This window comes from Melanostigma gelatinosum (assembly GCF_949748355.1).
Source record: "Melanostigma gelatinosum genome assembly, chromosome: 10".
Taxonomy (NCBI): Eukaryota; Metazoa; Chordata; class Actinopteri; order Perciformes; family Zoarcidae; genus Melanostigma; species Melanostigma gelatinosum.
The window spans coordinates 9,173,692-9,195,839 of NC_136643.1; the positions used below are offsets into that span (position 1 = coordinate 9,173,692).

Genomic DNA, 22,148 nt, shown 5'->3' on the forward strand with positions numbered 1-22,148 from the left:
CTTAACGCTGTTGTTGAGCCACCTTTAAGAAGTCATTAGGAGATAAAATGTGTGTAACAAGGCACAGCAGGCGGCCACCATCAGCGAGGCTTGATATATTTGTCAACACAAGTGCAATTTCTGGTGCGCTCCATTTTATTTGGCATTTTGTTCTCCAGTGCTGCAGCCCCCTGCAACGACATATATTTTATTCATGAAGTCACATTTACATAGTCATTATAATAAATGTCAGCAATCTAAGGAGCGGACTTGTTTTTCAATGAGTGTTATTACTCGGGATGTTTCCTGAAGTTGCGTTAAGAATTGTCCTCTCTCTTCACTCCACTCCTCTCCCTCTGCCTCCTGCGTCCCGGGTTCCAGTACAACGGCTACATCGAATACACCAAGTCGCTGCCACTCAACCCGTCGCCGGAGATTTTTGGCATGAACGCCAACGCGGATATCACCAAAGATCAGGCTGAGACGCAGCTACTGTTCAACAGCATCTTGCTCACACAGGTAAATCCACCTGGACGTGTGAAACACAAAGTAGTCGAGTATTACCTTCGAGATTTGTTTACTATGACTTGTGAAGTAGTTCCTTTGAGCCATTGCAACATCTGAACATAAGGTTTACTCCTAAGATTTATTTTTAATGCTATTATTAGAATAACGAAGACCGGAGGGCCAGAATTTCACTTTCAATTCTGAATTCATTATTATTATTAAATGACCTGGAGGATTATGACTGTAAAACTGGGCAAGAAAACACAGCACTGTGGCCTGGCATGGGTACAGGTGAAATACAAAAAACAATACGAAAAAGTGCCAGCAGCTCTGGGTCGCTTCCGAAACCGATGCGCCCCCTCTTGGCCGACATCCCAGATGCTCAGTTGGAATGTCACTGCTCAGCTGGTCGATTTTCAAGTTGTAGACAGCATGCAAACACTCTCACCCAGCAAATGCTCCACACGCACATGCACACAAAACAACTAGACTACACGCATTAAAACACATGTACCTAGACACTGAAATACCGTCTCGCATAAACACAAACGGCATCAATATGCTTCCCTGGAGTTCCCACCGTCTTTTATAAGTGTCCTTGCCAGCATTAAATGTTTCATCGCCCTACATTAAAATGTACTTTGCAGATTTAATTCAAGAGAAAAAATGTAAATAAATATTTCATTTCTTTGTCGAGAGGCTTGTCAAAGAACAAAAATGAAAATGAAATAAAAAATTCCATCGTCTTCCTTTGACGCAGTATGACTCACAGTGGCGTTGGCGGAGCTGTGTGTGATGCCACATCATTATATCTCAGCTCTGTGGAGTTAGACTGGGCTAGCTTGTTGAGGATTGTATCGTACCACTTCCCGACTCCAGTCAACATTTGCTGCAAATCAAATCTAAGAGATTTCGTGACAACACCTACTTGAAGACGACAGAAGCACTGCTTCTCCTGCGAAGTGGTGTTTATTTAGCCCTCTCTGTATCCATTTATTTATTTTCAGACACAGAGCAGTGCCTCTCACTCAGCGCAGGTGCCTACATTCCTGTGGGAATTGAACTTGATATTAAACAAGTGCGAGTGATCTCCAAATGGAACAAGACCAGAGTATCATATGTGAACACATGCTCTGTTTGCATCCTATACATTCCAACCCCTCTGGTTTAATCTCTTTAATCTCCTTAAGATAATAATATGCAGTGTACTAATGCGGTGTACACACAAATAGCTTGCTACAAACAAATAGAAAATGATTTCCACGGCCGCTGCCGCCTCAAGTTAAAATTAGAGCTCAATGGAGTCTGACATTTATTCATAAAAACTCCTTTCAACATGATTAATAATGGCTTCAGTCGTGTGTGGACTTTATTAGCATCTAATACGATGCCATCAGTCTCAATGACCAATAAACAGGGAGACGCTTCAAATGGAATGAAACAGCTATTTGTCATTCCCCTACTGTAACCTCAATGCCATTAGCCAATGATTATCCATTACCGCTGGCTAGTGACTGAGCATCAAATAGGTAGATGCTGCAAGTTGGAGAGTATAAAGCGGAAGAATCACAGCTTAGAGTGAATAATTATCAGCGTGAATGATTATTAGAATTGTTGATAAGATTGTGTCAAAAGCCTGTGGGGGAGAAATGTTGCGAAGCCTTCCATCTTCTGAGGCTCTGTGTGTGCATGTGTGTGTGTGCGTGTGTGTGTGTGTGGGTGAAGCTGTGTGTTCCCCTCACAGAGGGATTCCGGTGAATACATGTCTAGGATCTCAATATTATCTGTGTTGTTATATTGGTAGCTGTCGGCTAGTTGAGGAAATGTCAAGAAACGATGAAAGGGAAGGTCAAATGAAGAGTCATACATCATATGAGTATGATGTTCTGTGTCAGTTTGTGTCCTTTTTTTGAAAGCATAAATCAAAATCAATTCGGCACAAATATGATGAAATACAAGCAAAGTCAGGTCAGAAGTCAGAACCTCTTCACATCCGGATCTTTTCAGGATGGAAATAGCAACGATGCAAAAGAGTCCTAAAAAAAAAGGGAATGCATAATTTGACAAGTCAAAGACAGCAAAGGATAATTTCCTCCCAAAATGACAAACTGTCAAACCAATCCGAGCCACAAGTCCTGCCTCCCCTTCTCATCCGTCCTCTGTCGCTCTGTGTCTCTGATCAGTCCCGCTCCTCAGGCGGAGACGCCAAATCCTCAGATGACATGGTCTTTGATGTGGCAGCTGACGTCCTGAGCAAGCTGCCTGCAGACTTTGACTTGGAGGCAGTGATGAGGCGATTCCCCACCAGCTACAATCAGAGCATGAACACGGTGCTGGCGCAGGAGATGGGCCGCTTCAACAACCTGCTCTGCACCGTCCGGGAGTCCTGCGTCGACATTCAGAAGGCCATAAAGGTACGCGGGAGGAGCTGGTGGAGAACGCGTTTGCGTATACAGTCTATTGTTGTCCGCATGTGAGGTGCGTAGTCACAATCCCCTCAAACTCACTCTAGCGAGGAGATGTTTCAGTTTGACCTCAACCCTGGTCTCATTCTCAGGGATCCTTATTGTTTGGATACTTATCGGATGATGCATTGCCAAATGCACTGTAATTACACTAAATGTGTTTGTTCCAGATAACAGTAAGGCCAACTGATGAATCATCATTGATTTCACATTTTTGCGCTGTGAAAGCAATATTTCAGCACACCTCTGCTGAATGGTTCCAGAGGAAACTCCGGTAATGCATCCTCAGAAAACAGATACCGTAGGCAGTCGGCACAGCACTCCAAAGCCTCGAATCTAACACCGTCATTTTCCATTATGAGGACACACTCGCACAGTGAAAGTTTAGGGCAATTAGTGGGAATGATCCACCGCGCAGAGGAACGGCCTGCTCCTGAAAATCTATGTAGAGTTTGTCACTCTGTTTTGTATCTCACGTTGTTGGAGTATGCACTGAAGGTATGAGCTGTAGAAAAAGTGAAATACATGACAGAGATGTTGTTGACTCCGTGGGAATGACGGGGATAAAGCAGCCATCGAAATCTCCAAATCATTATTTAGTACTCTTCTCTTAGAAAGTACTCTTATCCTCTGTAGCATAAAGAGGAGCCCACCCTGCTACAGGGTCTCTGTTCCTGCAGCCCCTTTATGTATTCATACCTTTTTTTTCTTTTCGCCAAGGCCACAGGCCTTTTTTGTGTTTTCTACAGCCATGCTAGCAACCTTACCTTCATGGTAACCAATGCAATATCTGTTGAGAGATTTCAGTGTGGACCAAAGAAACAAACCCACTGTGTTTTGACAACCGATGACATTCCCCCAGAGCCACGCCGCTAGCTCAGCCAAATAAATATGAACAAATGTGTGTGATGTCACATTTCTGAAAGAATAGTTTGAAACTTTGTTGTGTTGTGGTTTTCACTGGAACCATTAAAAAAATAAATAATAATAAATCCTCTAGGGAGGGTGTCTAAGTAGTTGGCAGTAACACCACCGCTGTGCGTGATGAGCTAAGACTCTCGGCAATTAGACAATTAGCGGACTCCCAAATATAGGCTTCCAGCTATCATCTTTCCTAATATAATTTTAATCATGATTTATTTTTCTTTCTTTTTTATCAAATTACCACCAAGAGACACACTTGAAGCTGTGAAAGTATCTACTTAGGCCCGAACATCCTCAAGCAAAAATAATTACTGACTTTGTATTTCCAGAGGTTTGGAGATGTTGCACATGCCAAGACACAGCCTCTAATTGGACTGCATTAGACCAAGAGGACTGTAATCATTTAGTTCATAGCGTTGAAAACTAAAGACCCCGACTGAACGTGTATGTGCATGAATGTGTTCTGATTACACCACATTCAAAGAATAAAACGAACATGCCTGAGCACGTGTCTCTTTCATATCGTTTGATAAACAAACCCCACACACGTTTCCTCTTCTCCTGAGATGCATAACGAGTCAGGAGAGGGAATGAGCGCGTCGTCTTTCATACTTGTATCAAAGGCCCCCCCGCAGAGCAAATAAGAGTTTCCATTATGTGGCTGTCTGTCACCTACCTCCACAGAGAGCTTTTTAAGTGGCAAGTAGGAATTTCTCTCATGTTTGATTCAGTGTTAGAAAAGAGCTGGAACGGCTTCACATTTTCACGTAGCGCAGAAGTTAATTACGTGTTTTTGGCGGAATGTGTGCGTGCGTGTTTGTGTGTGTGCGTGTGCAGGGACTGGTGGTGATGTCTGCAGAGCTGGAGGAGGTGGTCAGCAGCATCTTGACGGGTCGTATCCCCGCCATGTGGATGAAGAAGTCCTACCCCAGCCTCAAACCGCTGGGGAGCTACATCAATGACTTCCTGGAGCGACTCAAGTTCTTACAGGTACATACACCCGCTGCAACGTTCAAAATCACACGTTGACAAAATGAAAGAAGTACTTTGGGTTAGTCATCAATACAAAACAAATGTACATTTATTTGGAGGCGATGAGGGGTAAAAAAGGGAAACAGAAAGGAGAAAGAATCGAAACGTGGATGAAAGAAAGAAAGAAGAATGTGTTTACTTTTTTTCTTTTCCCCATAAAATGTAAAGACCTTCGTCTTTTAATCACTCTCATAGCAGAGTCAGATTAGTGCATACATATCGACATATTAACATTAAAACACTGCTTAAATGGTAACAAGCTGTTGCGTAATGGACTGCACAATCAGATGCTTTGTTTGTTTCGGGTCGTTTTACTTGTTAAAGCGACACATCCAGACTTTAGTAAAGTGTTGGGCCACCACAAGCCTCCAGGTCTACCTCTGTGCATGCTGTGGCCTCTCCAGTGAACTCTTACCCTGCCTTAAGCTGGAGTTACACAAGACCACTTCATTCCACTTGTGTGCACATACAGGAGGAGGTAGGGGGAGTTAGTCATGCTTTTCACTCATGGGCAGGTTTAATCATTTACTCATCATGTGAGTCCGCAAAGTGAACTTCTTCATCCTCATCAACAGTCAGTTCACATGTTTCCCTTTCCCCTATTTTCACAGGAGGAACTCTGTATTCCTCCGGATCATCATTAATCAGTGGAGGGGAAAAGAATGTACCGTGTGTGTGTGTGTGTGTGTGTGTTATCCAACGGAGATGTCCACCCATGACTCCCCACAGTGTGAACTGGAAAGTCACGGGATTCTCATCTGAGACAGCATGCTTTCAGAAACAGAATACCTTGACATTTCGGGGAATAGGATTGTTTGCTGTTTTTAGGGGAGTGAAGAAGAAAAACATCAGTTTCCCCTCAGTTTGTTCAGTAGACTGATAAATCCGAGACATTTCTGGTGATCCATTTCTTAAATGACAAACCGTCGCCACCCAATTTCATGATAAGGCTCATCATTGTGAGAAGAGCAAATTTCTACATAAATTAATATTCCAGGCCATTTTTGCTGGCAAAAATATTTTCTTGAATAGATAAACTAGCCATTACGAAGATATGCAGAATGCCTGCTTTAATCCACATGATGTGCCGTGTGGATTTACAGGGGAGCTTTGGTATTTTTCAACCTGGACCCTCCTGTCCCATGTTTCGTGTCTGACTAACGGGGACAACAACTTTGGGAATTGGCTGGTTCTTGAGCGAGAGCGCTGTAACTGGCAGCCACAAAACGAGCTGCAAGGGCCATTGCGCAGCATCAATGTAATGTTACTGTCGTTCCAAAAAGTGCTTGATTTTTGCCACTGACCGGCTCAGATTGTTATCATTGGTGTCTGACAACATAATGGAAAGGACCCCACAAAGAAGGAGAAGAGAAGGAGTCCCCCCCCCCCCCCACACACACACACACACACTCTAGCTCCTCGTCCGCTCTTCAATTTACGTGAGCTTCTCATCGGGAAACTCAAGTGAAGAATCTTCTTTTGACATTACAATTTGTGTGCTGCATTGACCTCAGATCAGACATTTTGTCTTGTTTTGTGAGTCTGAACCTGATGAGGATTATGGAACAAGTATTGTAAACCTGCTGTGTTTCCAGGACTGGTACGAACATGGTACGCCTGCTGTATTCTGGGTGTCAGGATTCTTCTTCACCCAGGCCTTCCTCACAGGCAGCCAGCAGAACTATGCCAGGAAACACACCATCCCTATTGACTTGCTCGGCTTCGACTTCGAGGTCCTGGATGAGATACAACACCACCAGCCTCCAGAGGATGGTAGGATACTAACGGGGTTAATGAGATAGGGTGAGAAAAGGGGTGTTTCTAGAGAAAGAAGGATGATACTAGACTAGCTTTAGACGGGATAAAAACGCCTCCATTCGACACACCATCTAACAGTTTAATGAAGGTATAGAGAAAAGTCGGCAGAAAGATAGAGAGCACTGGAGGGAAAAAAGAGATTGAAGAGGGGATGAAAAGTGAGGTTTCAAAGCAGAAAGTGAAATAGGAACATACGCAGAGGATGAAAGAGAAGAAACAAACAGATGGAAACTGACTGTATGTTAAAAAAGGCAGAGTGTAAAGTAAGTCAAAGCCTCCCTGCCTCTCCCTTATACATGCAGCCTTGCGTCAGCCCCTCGCTGTGCCTCCAGCTCTGCTGTGAGATTCTAAGTCCCATAAAGCCTCGCCCTCAATCAGACCCCAGCTGGGGCCCCATCACACTGACACAGCCTCTGCTGCCGAGCTACAAATCTGACAGTGTGTTTGTGCATTTGGGCGTGTACCAATGACAGGATGCCGACAGTCAGTTATCTCTAAATCTCACCACCTTTCCTCCACCTATAAGGAGAGCTCACAAGCTTTAAGAAAAGACAGCGCTGCAGCACAGAGGTCCGCTCAGCTCGCTTTACAGAAAAGCCTCATAGTCCCAGGGTTCCTCCATAACTGGAGGTTATGAAAAGTTTTAATATCATAGTATAACCAACCACTCCTCTTGTGCCTCTGAATTGTCTCCGGTTGTGTGTGTGTGTGTGTGTGTGTGTGTGTGTGTGTGTGTGTGTGTGTGTGAGAGTGTGTGTGTGTGTGTGTGTGTGTGTGTGTGTGTGTGTGTGTGTGTGTGTGTGTGTGTGTGTGTGTGTGACACTCAGGTGTGTACATCAGAGGTCTGTTTCTGGATGGCGCCCGCTGGGAGAGGACGACCAAACTTCTGGCTGAGTCCTACCCCAAAGTGCTGCATGACCCCATGCCTGTGGTGAGTGAGGAGCACGCACAGATACTGTACACAGATGGTGTCTATCGATTGGGACACGGGGGCGGCCGTGGCTCAGGAGACGGGGCAGGGTTGTCCATTAATCGGAAGATCAGCATGTCGATATATAAACACTTACAGTTGGTCTCAAAACATGGCACTTAAGTTGCTCAATTCGCCCAAAACTGACACGGACAAAAACAATGGTCTGTGATTGGATGTTTCTTGCTGAAATGCACTAAAGGAGTCGTATTTAACTACTTCCCTTTGGTTTTATTGTACACAGCACAGACTTGTTCAGTCAACTTTTTTTTATCAAAGAAACTGATTTTAATTAGAGTTAAAGCTAGGGTTGGTAATCTTCTTCAAAACACGTTTTCTTCATCATTACATCATCACGAATCAAATGCTCTGACAAAAAAAAGGAAAGAAAAAGCAGAATCTGTGGCTGTCGCAGGACTGTAATGAGCCCTTCAGTCATTGGTCCATTTGGTTTTGCATCCACAGACGTGACACGAGACAGAGAAGCTAAGCACAACCGAACGCTGAATATGAAATTTTCAGGAGATCAAAAAACGTTACAATTAACCGTCGTGAGGTGAAAACACGCAGACCTGCCAATCACAATCACAAGGTAGCCATGCTAAAAAGTATACGCTGCTTTCAGCTTTTACTCAATGGGACCATCATTTCCTAAATGAACATCATGCTGTATTGAAGAAGACTTGAAACTAGCGATTGAGACCATAAACTCATGTTTACAGAGTTTACTGAGGTAATAAAAGTGAGAAGTAGAGTCATTTTCTCATCGACTTCTATACAATCAGACTTATTTTTTACAACTAGAGGAGTCGCCCCCTGATGGCCATTAGAAAGAATGCAAGTTTGAGACACTTTCACATTGACTTCAGTTTTCAGAACCGGAGATTTCCATTCTGTGAAAAACACTGCATGCACCAGCACAAAAGACAGAAAAATCGTGTTGCATAACATATTCTTGCATACAATTTGAGGGGGTTTATTGATTCTGCTCCTGTGAATCTCTCTGGGCGTCACAAGGGAGGAAAGATAATATCTGTTTACGTATCAAATTATTAGAAATGGGGCAGATTCCATCATTATTTAGCTTGTAATCAACAACCACCACACTGTGGCTGCAGCTCTGCCCAGGAGGATGTTCACAGCTCCTTGTTCTGTGGATGCAATACTGAGCAGCAGCTTCAGCACTTTCGTTTAAATACGTCGTGCCTGCAGGAAGCCCGGCTCCTTTGCTCATCCTTTTTATTAATTAACAGAGCTTGATATGGTATGTGAAAGCAGACTGACAGAGGGATGGAACAGAGAGCGAGGACTGATCAAGTCTTTATTTTCCCTCTGTTCTCTCTTCACAATGTATTCAGTGATGAGGAATAATGCACAACACTGAGTTTTCTTTGTTTGTTGAAATGTTCATTTCAGGGCAAGTTATTAACAGGATCAGTTTTCTGACAAGAGCCGAACTTAATTAAAAATGTGCTTATTACATGTGTGTGGGGGGGGGGGGGGAGAGAAACAAATCACAACACAGGCTGGCTTTGAAATGCAAATCCTCACCGAAGCGCTGCTTATGGAACCCGATGAGTACTTTTCTGGCTGCAACTCAACAAACTGTTTTTGTTTTGTTTTTGTGGAGTTGTTTTTTCGAGCGGCCCAGTTTATTCCTTTTGCATAACCAAGACTTGTTAATAGCCCGAGGGGACTCTTCCTTGTGAATGCAATTGTTTCATAAGTTTCAGTCCCCGGAGTTTCACATTTGAAAGTTAATGTTTGTGTTTCACGTCCTGACCTTTGAACCTGAAATACAATCTGATCTCTTTGCTTCTTTGACAACAACCATCACGAGAATGTTCAATTTTGTTCTTTGTCATAAGAGGGACAGAATTTCATTTGATAGTTTAATCATTCCTCTAGTCCCTGAAGGACCATGACTATTTGCTAAAGCAGCTAATGGAGGTAGAACTGACATGTGGAAGCCAGTTTAAACTTTAAAGTCCGGTGGTTTGATCCCGTCTGCCTCACTGGTCCTCTCTCTCTCTCTCTCCCGTCAGATGTGGCTGAAGCCTCTCAAACGGCAGGACGTCCCCCAGAGGATGTGCTATGTGGTGCCCGTCTACAAGACCAGCGAGCGGCGCGGCACCCTGTCCACCACCGGCCACTCCACCAACTACGTCATCGCCATGACGCTCAACTCCGACGTGGCCTCTGAACACTGGATCAGACGAGGGGTGGCGCTGCTCTGCCAGCTCAACTCCTAGTCAGTCTCCGAGTGTGTCTCGCTGACATGCCATGAAATAACACCCGGTCTCAAACGCCATTGATTGATTATTTCGGTGAGCGTACAAGCCTACATTGTTGTGTATGTTAGAGCTGACCGTGCTGTATTTTTGTTCTTGAAGTAAAAAATTAAATAAAAACACACTGTACAGTATATAAGTGAATTTATTGTGGTCACATTGGTCTTATTCTACCCATATGTCCAAGTGTATCATTCTTCATATACAGATGTATTTACATTCATTTTTTTAAGTTTCATGAATTATTCGGAAAGTACTGAGTATTTTGAAAATGTTCAAAAGTAATTGTATTTCAAATACAAGTAACAGAGAGACTTTTCTCTGAGAAATTCTCTGAATCCCATTTCTGAATCTAAACCTTTCCAAATATCAAATTGTTATTCTCTCTTTAAGGTAGAAGTCGGCCATTTTGCCTTCGGATTATTCACTACGATGTTTTTGTATGTCAACGAGAATACCTTCAGGGGTACGATTCAAGTGAAACAGCTTTTGTTGCGATTTGTGAGAAAGCAAGTTACTTGCCCACAAACACTACAGTAGCCGGATTACCGACAATATTTCACTACTAACCAATAACTGAGCTTGACTGCTGATGGCAAACACTCACCACACCGTACACATTTATGTAGTTTCTAAAAGTATGCGTTGTTCACTGAGCCTTTGTGTTTATGTGAGAACCAGCTTTGCTAAACCTGCTGATCTGAGAACAGAAGCTGAAGCAGGAGACGAGTGGAGAGAGGAAATGTTGTGCTCCCTGTAACATTATGCCAGAAACAGAGATCTTTTCAGAGTTTATTTTCGTTCCGTGATGAGGAGAATGCACAGACAGGCAAACAGCAAGAATGTCACACTTTGCATTTTTTATATCCAGATTACTAAACAAACATACAGACAAGAAAGCAAAAATGAGAAGAATCATCAACCTTCATTTCGAAGAACCTTTGGGGGCGTAGTGTCACTAGCCAATCGCATGCTTGACAGCAGTTTGGATTTTGATTACACAAGAAATACAGAAACTCAAAAGAAAATGAGAAAGAAGGACCCCTTCTCTCTTAAATAAAATACAAAAAACACAATCAAAATGAATATTGCAGGAGAAATACTGGATAAATATCAAATAGTCATGTTTCAAATTATGAACTGTACTTTGAGTCGTAACAGAATGAAAGCACAGTCAGATCCCGTCGAACATAAGATGAAATAATACAATTCCTGTTAAAAGACAAAGTGATGCAGATAAGTTGTGTGTTCACACAACTGCATCACCCAAAAAAAGAAAAGAAAAAGGCTCAGAACACCAGTCTCACTACGCCCCAAAGTCTTCCTCGTGATCTTCACGCGGTCCATTTAAAAAGTAACAAAAGGCTGCTAATAGTTTAACTTTGCAGTACAAAGAATGAAATCAAATGTACCGGTACACTCAACACAACGTCCGTACCGTTTTCACTCATGCTTCATGCATGATGACTCAGACGGGTCAATAACGCCACTTCGATGGGACCGACGATGATTTACAGCCAGTTGAGACGTAAGATGATGATGTCACACAGTGACAGGATAGATGAAGCCACACACATTATCGGTGTGCTCTAGCAGCTGAAGCTAGGCTAGCTAGCGTAAGGACAGCCAATGGAATCTAGGGGAGGGGTGTGGGGGGGAGTCAAGCGCCAGCCACTGAAAGTCCACACTCTGGGCACTCTTATCTCAGCATATTAATCTATGTCTATGTCCTACGGTTTAATACCTCAGGTCAAACGTCCGTTACAAGTGCAGCGAACGCTGCCGCACCGTCTACTGTTCCCAAGAGAACCGTCCTCCGTCTGATCCGTCTCAGGAAGTTCCCTCACTGACACAAGTACTTTCAAATCCATATTTTAGCAGCAACAAAACATCGATTTCTTTTTGCCGCTCGACGACTGAAGCTATAAAGACCTCGAGTATTTACAGTTCATCATAAAAAAAGAGAATTTGTGTGACAACTCGACCTCCTACTGTAATGAAACGTCCACTGCAGGGCTGTCCGATTGGAATAAGCACCTTTCAGAAACTCAAAGAGGCAGCTCGCTCAAGAAACCTATAAACTACAATTCACAGTGAAGCTGCTGATTCTGAGGAAGAAAGATACGCTGTAAAGGCCTAACGGCTACAGATTGTCAAACCCTTTAAAAAACAACGATTGGTCGGACATTTGTGACGTCTAGTTTCATAGCAAAAACATGAAAGTCTTAAATGCTAATTAGTAGGCTTTGGCAGCTGTGTTAGCTATCACGATGAACTACAAGGGTTCAATAATTAGAATAAGTCAATAAAATGCAGCAAAAAAAAGAAAAGCACTGAGCTTTAGATGATCTACCGGGGAAAAGTCAGGGGAACACTTTTCTGTTTTGACACTTAAAAGCTGTCGGTACGTTTTGAACGTGAAGCTAAATGTTTAATTCCGGGTGTAGCCGGCTAAAGGGAGCGCTCCGCCGGTGCTGCTCCAGTGGCCGGGGCTTGGCACAGAGACACACGAGATGTTTCAGACATCAGGAGCCGATGATTGATGGAGAGCAGATGTACCGGGCATGGATGACGGGACACAGCACAGGATGGATACGAGATGAGGCGACAACACGCTAACAACAGGTGATGATGATGATGATGGCGATGCATAGGCGGCGAGCTGCCGGGCCGTGACACCACCTTCCCGTCTGCAGCTCTTTTTTATTTTATTTCTTTTTTTCTAAGATAGAGCCTAGAGCGGTTCGGAGCAGAGGAGGCGTTCTCTGGTTTTTCGTGTGCAGCCTCGCTCTCCTTTTCCGGAATCGGAGTTGACGGAGGAGAGGTAATGGAGGGGCAGAGTGTAAACACCACTGGGAGAGTCATGAGATATGCATAAGCGTACCACTGCATGTTTTTGGAATGGAGGCACTGGCCATGAACGAGACCCACACCGCATGCAAGACCGGGCATGTTTAAGGCCAAGGAGGACCAATATTGATACATCCAGCTCTCCCCTCCTTCACCCCCCCCCCCCCGCTCTCCTCGACTAAAAGCCAAAATTGAAAACGATGCGGTCCTCGAAGATGGCGATGAGCAGCATGATGCTGAACCCGGTCAGCAGGCCCAGGTTCTGCAGGACAAAGTGTCCCAGCTGGCAGCGCTTGTGGTCCTCGCTGTCCCCGTGAAGCATCTCTGGCAGCTGTGAAAGAGACAAAGTGACCAGTTGGGATCAGAGACTGACTTCCTGGTATTAGCGTTGCAGATCAGTAGAGGAGGCAGTGTGAGCTGATGTTGTTAGGGGGAGGGGGGATAGGTTGGGGGGCAATTGACACTCTGGGGCTGTCGATGGGAGCGCGCCAAACTCACCATATCTACCAGAGCCACGTAAAGGAACATGCCGGCCGTGATGGCGAAGATCCAGCTGGTGACATTGTGTGTGTACTGGCCCACGGCAGTGCCAATCACCATGCCCACGTAGGCCATGAGGGCGGACAGCAGATTGTAGAAGATGGCCTGCTTCACTGACATCCCGGCTTTCAGCAGCACCGCAAAGTCACCTGTCAGCCAGGACACACACACACACACACACACACACACACACACACACACACACACACACACACACACACACACACACACACACACACACACACACACACACACACACACACACACACACACACACACACACACACACACACACACAATTAAAGCAACTCCCATGCACCCGTCTCTTATCCTGACACTCGGGTACCCGGCCTCTGTGTCTTGAGTGATTCTGTTCATTAGACAAGTTGTTTATGAAAGGTTAAAAGCAACAGAAAGTGTAAGTTGGTGACAGCCGTGTGTCCGACTCCTGTTTACGCTTCACAAAGTGGCGCTGCACTTTGCAGGCGCACAGAGCCCCTCTGAATAGCTCGGCGCTCGTCACGCTGAGTTTGTTTTTTTATCTTTCTATTCTGCCGCTGCCTTTCGGTGACGAGGTGAGCGCGTTAGAAGCGAACTCTCTCCACGCATCCGCCTCCGCTATCCGTCTTCAAGCAGGTGGGAAAACAGACCAGGAGCCTCTCTCTCTCTCTCTAAGAAATATGTCCTTAACTCCCTTCTGATGCACTTATGATTACACATGCACGCCGTAGCCTCTCTACCCTCTTCAATCATTGCCGGGGCCAAATGCGGGAAGAGGCCCAATTCTCAGCGGAAACGCCCTGGATTTGGAGAGAGAGCGATGAATACTGAGAAGGGGGTGGCCTACATTTCCTGCACTGTGTAACAAGCGGCCTCTTTTCCTGGCTAATTACCTCAATGAATATATTACCACTCTGCTCTCATCCATCAATCAAAGCCAGAGAAAAAGGGTGGAGGTGGAGGGGAGAAATTAAAGAGAGACACGCCTAACTTCAATGGACTTTTTTTTCTTTTTGCCTTTCCTGCCTCCCTGGTTCCAAACCGTCCGACAGTCAGACACGCCTGCCGCCGCCTCATCTACCGCAATTAACACACCCATCAATGCCAATTAGTTTCACTCTTGGTGGTTAAAGAACCCTCATAATCATCATCTTTGCCATCCAGCTGCCTGGCGGGAGGGGGGGCGGCGGCGGCTTTTGTGTCGAGGAGGAGCTGAGAGGTGCACTTGTCAAGCTGCTGGGTTTGTCTGACGAGCCGGCCCTACGGGGGTGAAGGCGCGGCGGCAAGTGCCGCTGCAGAGCGGGTTTGCCGAATCAACATGAAATGTGAAAAAACAGAACACGGGGGCGAGAGAGAGAGAGAGAGAGAGAGAGAGACTGATCTCGCAAATCTTCACGTGCCGCTTGAGACAGGCGCAGTCAACCATCTGGAAAACTCGAGTGCGACTGAGTCGAAACGGAGACAAAAAGCATGTTGGACCAGAATCAAAGCTCCTGTGCGATCCCGAAGCCTCACAGATGACAGCCAGTGACTGCAGATTCCTTTTTCGCAGTTAAAGCAGCAAAAACGCGAAGTATCACAGACTTTTAAAGCAGGCGGTTTGCAGCGTTAGTTGAACCCAAATGTGTTTCACGCTCCCCCCTTTTTCCTTACGTAGACGCTTTTAACGGAGGCAGACTGAACACGGAGACGACAGAGAGGAAGCTGCTGGTCAACACGAGGGGGAGCAGGCAGACATAACGCTCTGTTCATCAAGCGCACAAACGAGGCCGCACCAGGACCACACACATCATGAGCACTGATGTACTGCGCGTGGGCCCCGTTGTCTGTCCCCCCCCCTGCTCTCTCGCTATAAACAAACAGGCGGAGGAGAGCACTGTGGAGTAAGAAAAGAAACTCAAATGTTCACCGCCGCTGAGTCAAACTGAATCAAATGGGTCCTCGGAGGGAACGGATTCCAATGCAAATGAACGCACCGGCAGCTGGAGCGCCTCTTGAGGCCGACTGTATTGAACAACGCGCGGCAGGCGACGTACATCATCCTCCCTGACAGACACGTTGACTGGCCATTTTGCCGCTGTCAGAGGAAAAAAACCCATTAATCAGGCGGGAAAGAAGTACATTTTTCTGGAGTGAGGAGAAGAGTGATAGTTAGACACCGCCGGGTTTCTTAACAAGTTCCGAGGGACCGAAGAGGGCGTGAGACTCCCTGGGATAACAGTTCTAGTCAGAAAAAAAACTATCCGTTTGGCAGCGATTTAGACACTTATCATTACGCGAGCGAACTTGCGACGCCTCCACAAAGCGCCTTTGTTCTACGTGTTGGATAAATGAGGTGTGCCTGGTGTGAGACGAGAAAATAACTTGTTTTGTTTGACACTTTTCTTTTGTCGCACTCCACTTACCAAGTTCGTGAGGTAATTCGTGGCAGAAAACAGCCACTGATGTGCTGATGCCTCCTGTCACGTTTGCGCTGAATGCTGCGCCTGTAGAGAAATGTTGGGGGGGGGGGGGGGGGGGGGGTTAGGCCTGTTCTCTGCTGAGCTGAAACATTAAAGATTGATGCCACTCTTGTCTGTTACACTAAATGTGAAGCTAGAGCCAATTAGCTAAGCATAAAGACAGGAAACAGGGACAGCTAGCTTTAGCCGGCCACGTACTCCTTGCTCCGAAACACAAGAAGTTACTTTAAGGGAGAGGTACGTAGCTTAACACATAAACTCAACACGGCAGTTATGAGGCTGAAAGCTGACGGAAGAATTCCAGGAAGTGACCTTAACTTTTGTCAAACATCTGTTAGCGGAGTAAGAGGGATTCCTCACTTATTCATTTATAGAATAACAAACCAGGACCTCTTACCTATAGCCAGGCCGTCACTGAAGTTATGCATGCCATCGCCCATGATGACCATCCAGGCGATGCTGGCTATGCCAGCATCCTTCATCTCCTGGTCGGAGTGGCAGTTCCCGCCGTGAGAGTGGCCGTGGGAGTGGCCGTGGTGCTTGGCCTTGCCCCCGGCCTCCTTGGTGGGCGACTGGTGGTCTTGTCGGGCGTTCTCCGGCGCCAGCGGCGTCTTGTTGGTGGGGGAGTCGGGCGTCCACAGCTCCGAGATCTGCGTGTCGTTGTGGCCGTTGTCGCAGGAGACGGCGGTGTTGTCGGGGTCTGGAGGAGACGGAGGGGGAGACTTTTAGGGCAAAAAAAGAAGAAAGAAAAATGCCCGTTAAGGAGCTGGCGGAGGCTGCGAGCTGCCGTGAAGGCTTCTTACCGTCGCTGAGTGGCTTCAGGTGCAGCCACTCCGCATCCGAGCGCCGATTTAATTTGTGATCGGACAACTTCCGGCCGATCTTGCCCTCCTCGCTCGCCGTCTTCATGTCCTGTGAGCAGCATGAGACACACGATTCTATAGGCTCCGTCCACGGAAATTCAATACATGTCATACATTTAAAGCAGCTGCTCGTCTTACCCTGTGGTCTTTGTAGTGCTTAAACATGCCGATGCAGTGTTCGATGATGAAGAGGAGGTAGATGCCGGCCAGCGCCGTTAGGCCCTTCCACACTCCGTCAAAGTCCGCTATTAGATCAATTTCTTTATCCGGCTCATGCTCGCTGTGGTCGTGCGGCTCTAGAGACTGTGGACGAGGAGAAAAACGGAGGGATATGAGGGGGGGGGGGTGTTAATAAAGTCTGTCCCACACTAGCCATACATAAAAAAAGGTTCATGACATGATGGGTTCATCGGGAATTCAATTAAATGTTCAGCTATTCATGACATGGTGGTGCATGAAGCGGTGACGAGTGATGTGAGGCAGCCCTGACATGTCACCTCTGCTGGCCCGCTATTGGCTGATATAGTGCTTGGGTTGATGATTGTAGTCTGTGTTTCACACGAGTCGGCAAAGAAGAATCCCACTAAGACGTTTAGTTTTTTAATCCAAAACTTTTTTACTTACCGTACTTTTTTTTTCTCTGGAGTTTTATAAAGACCAACCCTGATTTTTGTCATACATATACACAAAATGATTGATGTCGTCCATCTCTGTGAGTGTGACAAGAGCAGCATCCTGTAAAAGTACTCACGTGGGGCAGCAGGTGAAGGAGGGCGTCGCCGCTGAGCGTGCCCACGGCCAGCGCCACCAGGAAGGTGAGCAGGAACTTGAAGCAGGACTGTTTGAGGATGGGCACGAGCGCCACGCCCAGCAGAGACAGCAGGCTGATGATGGTGATGGACACAAACCCCCACAGCCACACCCACCCTGGACAAGGGGGACAGACAAAAGACAAGTCACTCTCCAGGAACAGCCACTTTCCCATCCACTCCACATATGAAGGAAGCTATCCTTCAGAGGACTTTCCGACCCGCGCGTCCTTGTGATGACACACGATACCTAAAGCAAGAAATGTGAAGTGACATTTTTCATTCGAGGCCGCAGCCGTGAAGCCGAGGAGGAATAAGTCAGAAAAGGTACACTGTCATTTAAAACTGTCAGCAGAGGACACGTATCAAAACAGCGCGCCAGAGACGGAGTGAGGCAAAACTTTGCGATTCTTTCATCACAGAGGACGGAATGTTTAATGTCGTATGAAATTCAATGTCACGTCAAAGCTGGCGGCGTGTTTGCTAAAGCGGCCCCTCGCGGCTGACGTTCATTGATCGCACCGGAGCGCAGTGTGCGTGTAATGCACATCTTACAGACAATTGACTTCTGTGAGGCGTTTCAGGGGAAAGTCACAACAAAGTGTCCACTCAGAAGTGAAAGGTAAAGCAAATATATGATCCTCACAGATTGAGCTGGTTATTAATGATTAAAACTTAAATCGCTGAGTTTGTCAAGATCAAAGGGATTGACCATTAATTATGTCCCGATACATTTTGTACATCTACAGAAAAATAGTAAAAACAACAAAATTGTTTTACTTGTTACCATCATTCTGCTGTTGTTACAGAGTAATGGACAGCCTGTTGCATGTAGAGGTGTGTGTGTGTGTGTGTGTGTGGGGGGTGCAGTGCGGTCAGCAGCAGGCCTGCTTGCTTTACGTGGTTGAATTGAAATGGTAGAATTTTTGGTTCTAATTCCGTTTGCCCCTCATTGTAGCATTGTAGGTAAAAGGTAAGGAAGTGAAGGGAAACGACCGGGAAGTGAAGGGAAACATGCACCATGGAATCATGGTTCATAACTTCAAAATATAACTAGCGTGAGTGGTCTGATCAATACGTTTATTCTTTCATTTTCAAACAGCAGCCTTATGTCGTCGTTATTTATATATGATAAATGATCCTTTGTTTTATAACCACATTTTCCCGTCACTGTCACGATTGGACTGTAATATTTGCTGGCGAATCAGGCTCCTTGTCGAATAGTTGACTCTTCAGAGCCCCCCCCCCCCCTTAAACTATTTAGCCCTGATATAGATGAATTCATCTAAACAAAAATAACCAAAGCTGCCATCTAGCCAGAGGGGGGAAATGACTCATAACAGCAGAATCACACTGGCAGACACACTTCCTCTCCTCATCTAATCAGCCCCAGGTGGTGTCGCTTGTGAAGAGATGATCTGAAACATGTCTTACGCCTGACAGAGTGCTCTTTAAAGAGACTGAATCAAGCTGTTACTGTCCCATTACCCAGCTGTAGGATTAAAAAACATTGCAGCAGTCTCCTCACTCCAAACAGGAGGCTGGAGTTCCTCCAGGGGAAATATTTGAACTGAAGAGGAAGGCCCCGATGCTGAAGTGCTGATTACAGCCACTTCGTCATTAGCTTTTGGGAAGCTTGCTACTCAAACCCTGACCCTCATCGCAGGTTTGCACGTGTCATCTGACGCCATGACAGAATAAACTGGTGGCATTCGGTGTCTTAATGATGGAGTTCATCGCTGTTATTGGATTTTGGATTTGGGGGGATACTGTCCCTTTAAGGGCCAATACAGACTCCTTGACAATGCAGCTGAGCATTCAGGACTATTTGAGCTCTTTTAATTCAACCATAAGGTATATTTTACATTTGTTACATTACAAACAGCTTTCTGAAACTCTTTATTTTTGTACTCTGGGAACTCATAAACCTGACTCGGCAGATGGTTTGCTACACAGAAACCATCTGAGAAGCAGTCATTAGAAACTGTTTGGAAAAGGGCAGGCACTTAAAAAAAATACTTGGCAGGTGATTTGATGAACAATCTGTCAATCAAACTCTTGCCAAAGCCAGTTGGGAGAGGAGAAAAAACATCTTTTCCATTGGAAAAACACCTTCAGTGTTGTTTGGTCTTCTTCCAATGAAGGGATACTCTCCAGTTGTGATATAACTGATGCAGCCTCCATGCTAACCTCTTCACTGTTGTTTTGAACAGTCGCCTCTCCGTGTCAGCGCCCTGTCAATCACAAGGTAGCCCTGCCCTAAAGCATACTCTACTTTATGGTCTATGTCACTCTAAATGAGACCATAATTAGCTAAATGAACATCATGCTGTATTGAAAAAGACTTTGAGAAACTAGAGATGGAGAGAGTTGCCGCCCCCTGCTGGCCATAAGATAGAATGCAAGTTTAAGGCACTTTTCACTGGGCAGGACTTCTGCACCAGCATGTAAATGTACAGTACTATTGATACGAACAACTACTTACTAACGACTACAGAAAATATCAAGAAAATAGATATCAATGCTAGGTTTGCATTTTTGTACATTATATTTGCATTTATCCAAGTGTGATATTTCTTTGTATTTTTTAAGCAAAAGCATTTGTGGTCTTTACTTTCTCCTTTTCAAATACATGCTGTTTTGAGCATTTCTTTTGGGCACTACTGCTATATTACCGTTTTGCATTCAGGATGTTTTCTGTATTCTCCGTCGCGTTATTTATATTTTATAAAGACAACCCTCTAACAGGCATTACTGAGTAAAGTGTGGATCCAGAATCTGTGTCCCCGCTACGTTTCACCGTGCTAAAATGACCCATCGTCTATAGTCTCTATAGTCAGAGAGACAGTTAATGTAACGGTTACATATTTTAGACCACATATTGATACCAAAAATGTGCCATCTGCTGCAGCATGAAGCACCAGTTTACCGCGGTACATTAGGAAGGACGACCTGGACAGGCTGAATCCATTTCCTCCTCACAGATGAGAACGTCTTTAATGACCCTCACTTTCTCCTTCTTTTGTCACCACCGTTTTCAACGTGCTTTACAAAAGTAAAAGGCGCTGCGTTTGACCGCTTTCTTATTTGTCGAATCGAGCTGAACAACGCGGGACCCTGAGAGGCAACTGTAAATCAGCCGGACCCCCGCAGGTCCTTCACGCTCACACAGCTCATCTACTTCGCTCTCTCTCTCATCACCACTCAACGCAGTCCTGGTTTGGTGTGTGGAGGCAGGCGAGTGGGGCTGCGGAGGAGCGACGGATGCCGTGATGAGGGAATCGATGAGAGGAGAAGGAGACCCACTGGTCTGTGTCTTCTCTCCAATTACGCATCTCCTGTGAGCCGTGGCTCAGACAAATGGCCCAGGGTGTCGCTCAGGCACTCCTAATTGGCACAGCGCAAGAAAAGGGGAGGGGAGTGGGAACCGGAGAGAAACCCGGCTGCAAATTTCCCGAGGTCCCCCACGGATGTCGGCGGGAGGTAAACGAGAGGTAGCTTCGCGGCGTGTGGCGATGCCTACGGTTGATTCATGGTGCACAATCGCTGACAATGTAGCGGCTCTAGTTTCCTTCTAATGAGGAGCCATTCCTGCCCCTTTGACTCGCTCGTGCTGCTTTGCTCGTCGTCATTACCATTTGTATGACTGTTTTTCAGTGGTGACACACTGCCGCCTGAGGCTCATGTGACACAGGTGTCTCCGGAGGAGAGTGTGTAATAATTAAATAATTAAATTAAATTAAATAATTAAAGAATTAAGAGGGCGTACGGTTTGGGATTTCCTCCAATCTCACGGTTGAACTTCAGTACCTGCTGCTTTGACAGTTTAATTCTGTCCGAAAGTGTTCACAAAAGCTGTTGCAGCTACATAGACATATTTCTTTTTTGGTCATAAAAATGTCCCTTTCTACCTCTAATTAAAAATAAAATCAGATGCAGAACATCTTAATGCGCCCAAACTTGCCATGTTGTTCACAGCGACAAACATCTTACCTACTTTGCATAACGTAAAGGAAAACTAAAATCCAATTACACTGCAGGCAGAAAACAGAACATGAGAACCTGCCAGGTGTGAATGCAGCATGGCTAGATTGACGCTCTCAATCCGCAGTGCATTTTCATTGCAGGTGGCCACATGTTATCTGCTCCTAGAGATTTACATGCCGGACGCACACTAAGGAAAAGCGGCCTTTTCTATTGTTTTTTGTGTGGCCCTGGTTTGATTTACAGCCCGCTTTTATGGCTCCATGACCTTTATTTCACAACCTGTAACTCATTAACTTTAAAAAAACACTGCGATTTTATATTTTACATTCTCATAAACTGCCAAACACTGCGAGGTCCTGGAGCAGCTTTTCTACGCTGACCTTCATTCTTTATAGCTGGTCTCTCGGTCTCGTTCCGAGGTTTCTTTTTTAAACATCATTAATTCAAAGGATTTGGAACACAAACCGAAAGTGAGAAAAAAAAAAAGAAAAAAGTTCCCTTTGTAGTTTCATACACGTGATGGGGCCACTCGTTCACTGCATTTATCCAATTAGAAAGGCCACACGTTGTCATAGTTAAGTGCAGCAGTTAGGTGAGTGAATGGTCCTGATTTAGAGCGTCGGCCCCATTATGTGAGCTGCTCTATTAAGA

The 22,148-nt window shown here is 45.5% G+C and overlaps 2 protein-coding genes across 3 annotated transcripts in view; one reads left to right on the forward strand and one right to left on the reverse strand.

Moving 5' to 3' along the window:
* The window catches only part of dnah7 (dynein, axonemal, heavy chain 7), a gene marked incomplete at its 5' end in the record, with an annotated part of 66,169 nt that extends 56,197 nt beyond the window's left edge, over positions 1–9,972 (forward strand). Inside the window, 6 exons of the mRNA XM_079276599.1 lie at positions 361–498; positions 2,670–2,900; positions 4,713–4,865; positions 6,503–6,680; positions 7,553–7,656; positions 9,741–9,972. Of these exons, the coding sequence (XP_079132725.1) occupies positions 361–498; positions 2,670–2,900; positions 4,713–4,865; positions 6,503–6,680; positions 7,553–7,656; positions 9,741–9,947 (1,011 nt within the window). The 3' untranslated portion in view covers positions 9,948–9,972. The remainder of the gene's footprint in view (positions 1–360; positions 499–2,669; positions 2,901–4,712; positions 4,866–6,502; positions 6,681–7,552; positions 7,657–9,740) is intronic.
* An 823-nt stretch (positions 9,973–10,795) lies between these two features.
* Positions 10,796–22,148, reverse strand: part of slc39a10 (solute carrier family 39 member 10) — a 32,607-nt gene continuing 21,254 nt past the window's right edge. For both annotated transcript variants that reach the window (XM_079276900.1, XM_079276899.1), the window contains 7 exons: positions 17,453–17,628; positions 16,840–17,004; positions 16,642–16,750; positions 16,236–16,538; positions 15,782–15,862; positions 13,335–13,525; positions 10,796–13,167 (listed from right to left, as the gene is read on the reverse strand). In XM_079276900.1, the coding sequence (XP_079133026.1) occupies positions 13,015–13,167; positions 13,335–13,525; positions 15,782–15,862; positions 16,236–16,538; positions 16,642–16,750; positions 16,840–17,004; positions 17,453–17,628 (1,178 nt within the window). In that variant the 3' untranslated portion in view covers positions 10,796–13,014. The remainder of the gene's footprint in view (positions 13,168–13,334; positions 13,526–15,781; positions 15,863–16,235; positions 16,539–16,641; positions 16,751–16,839; positions 17,005–17,452; positions 17,629–22,148) is intronic.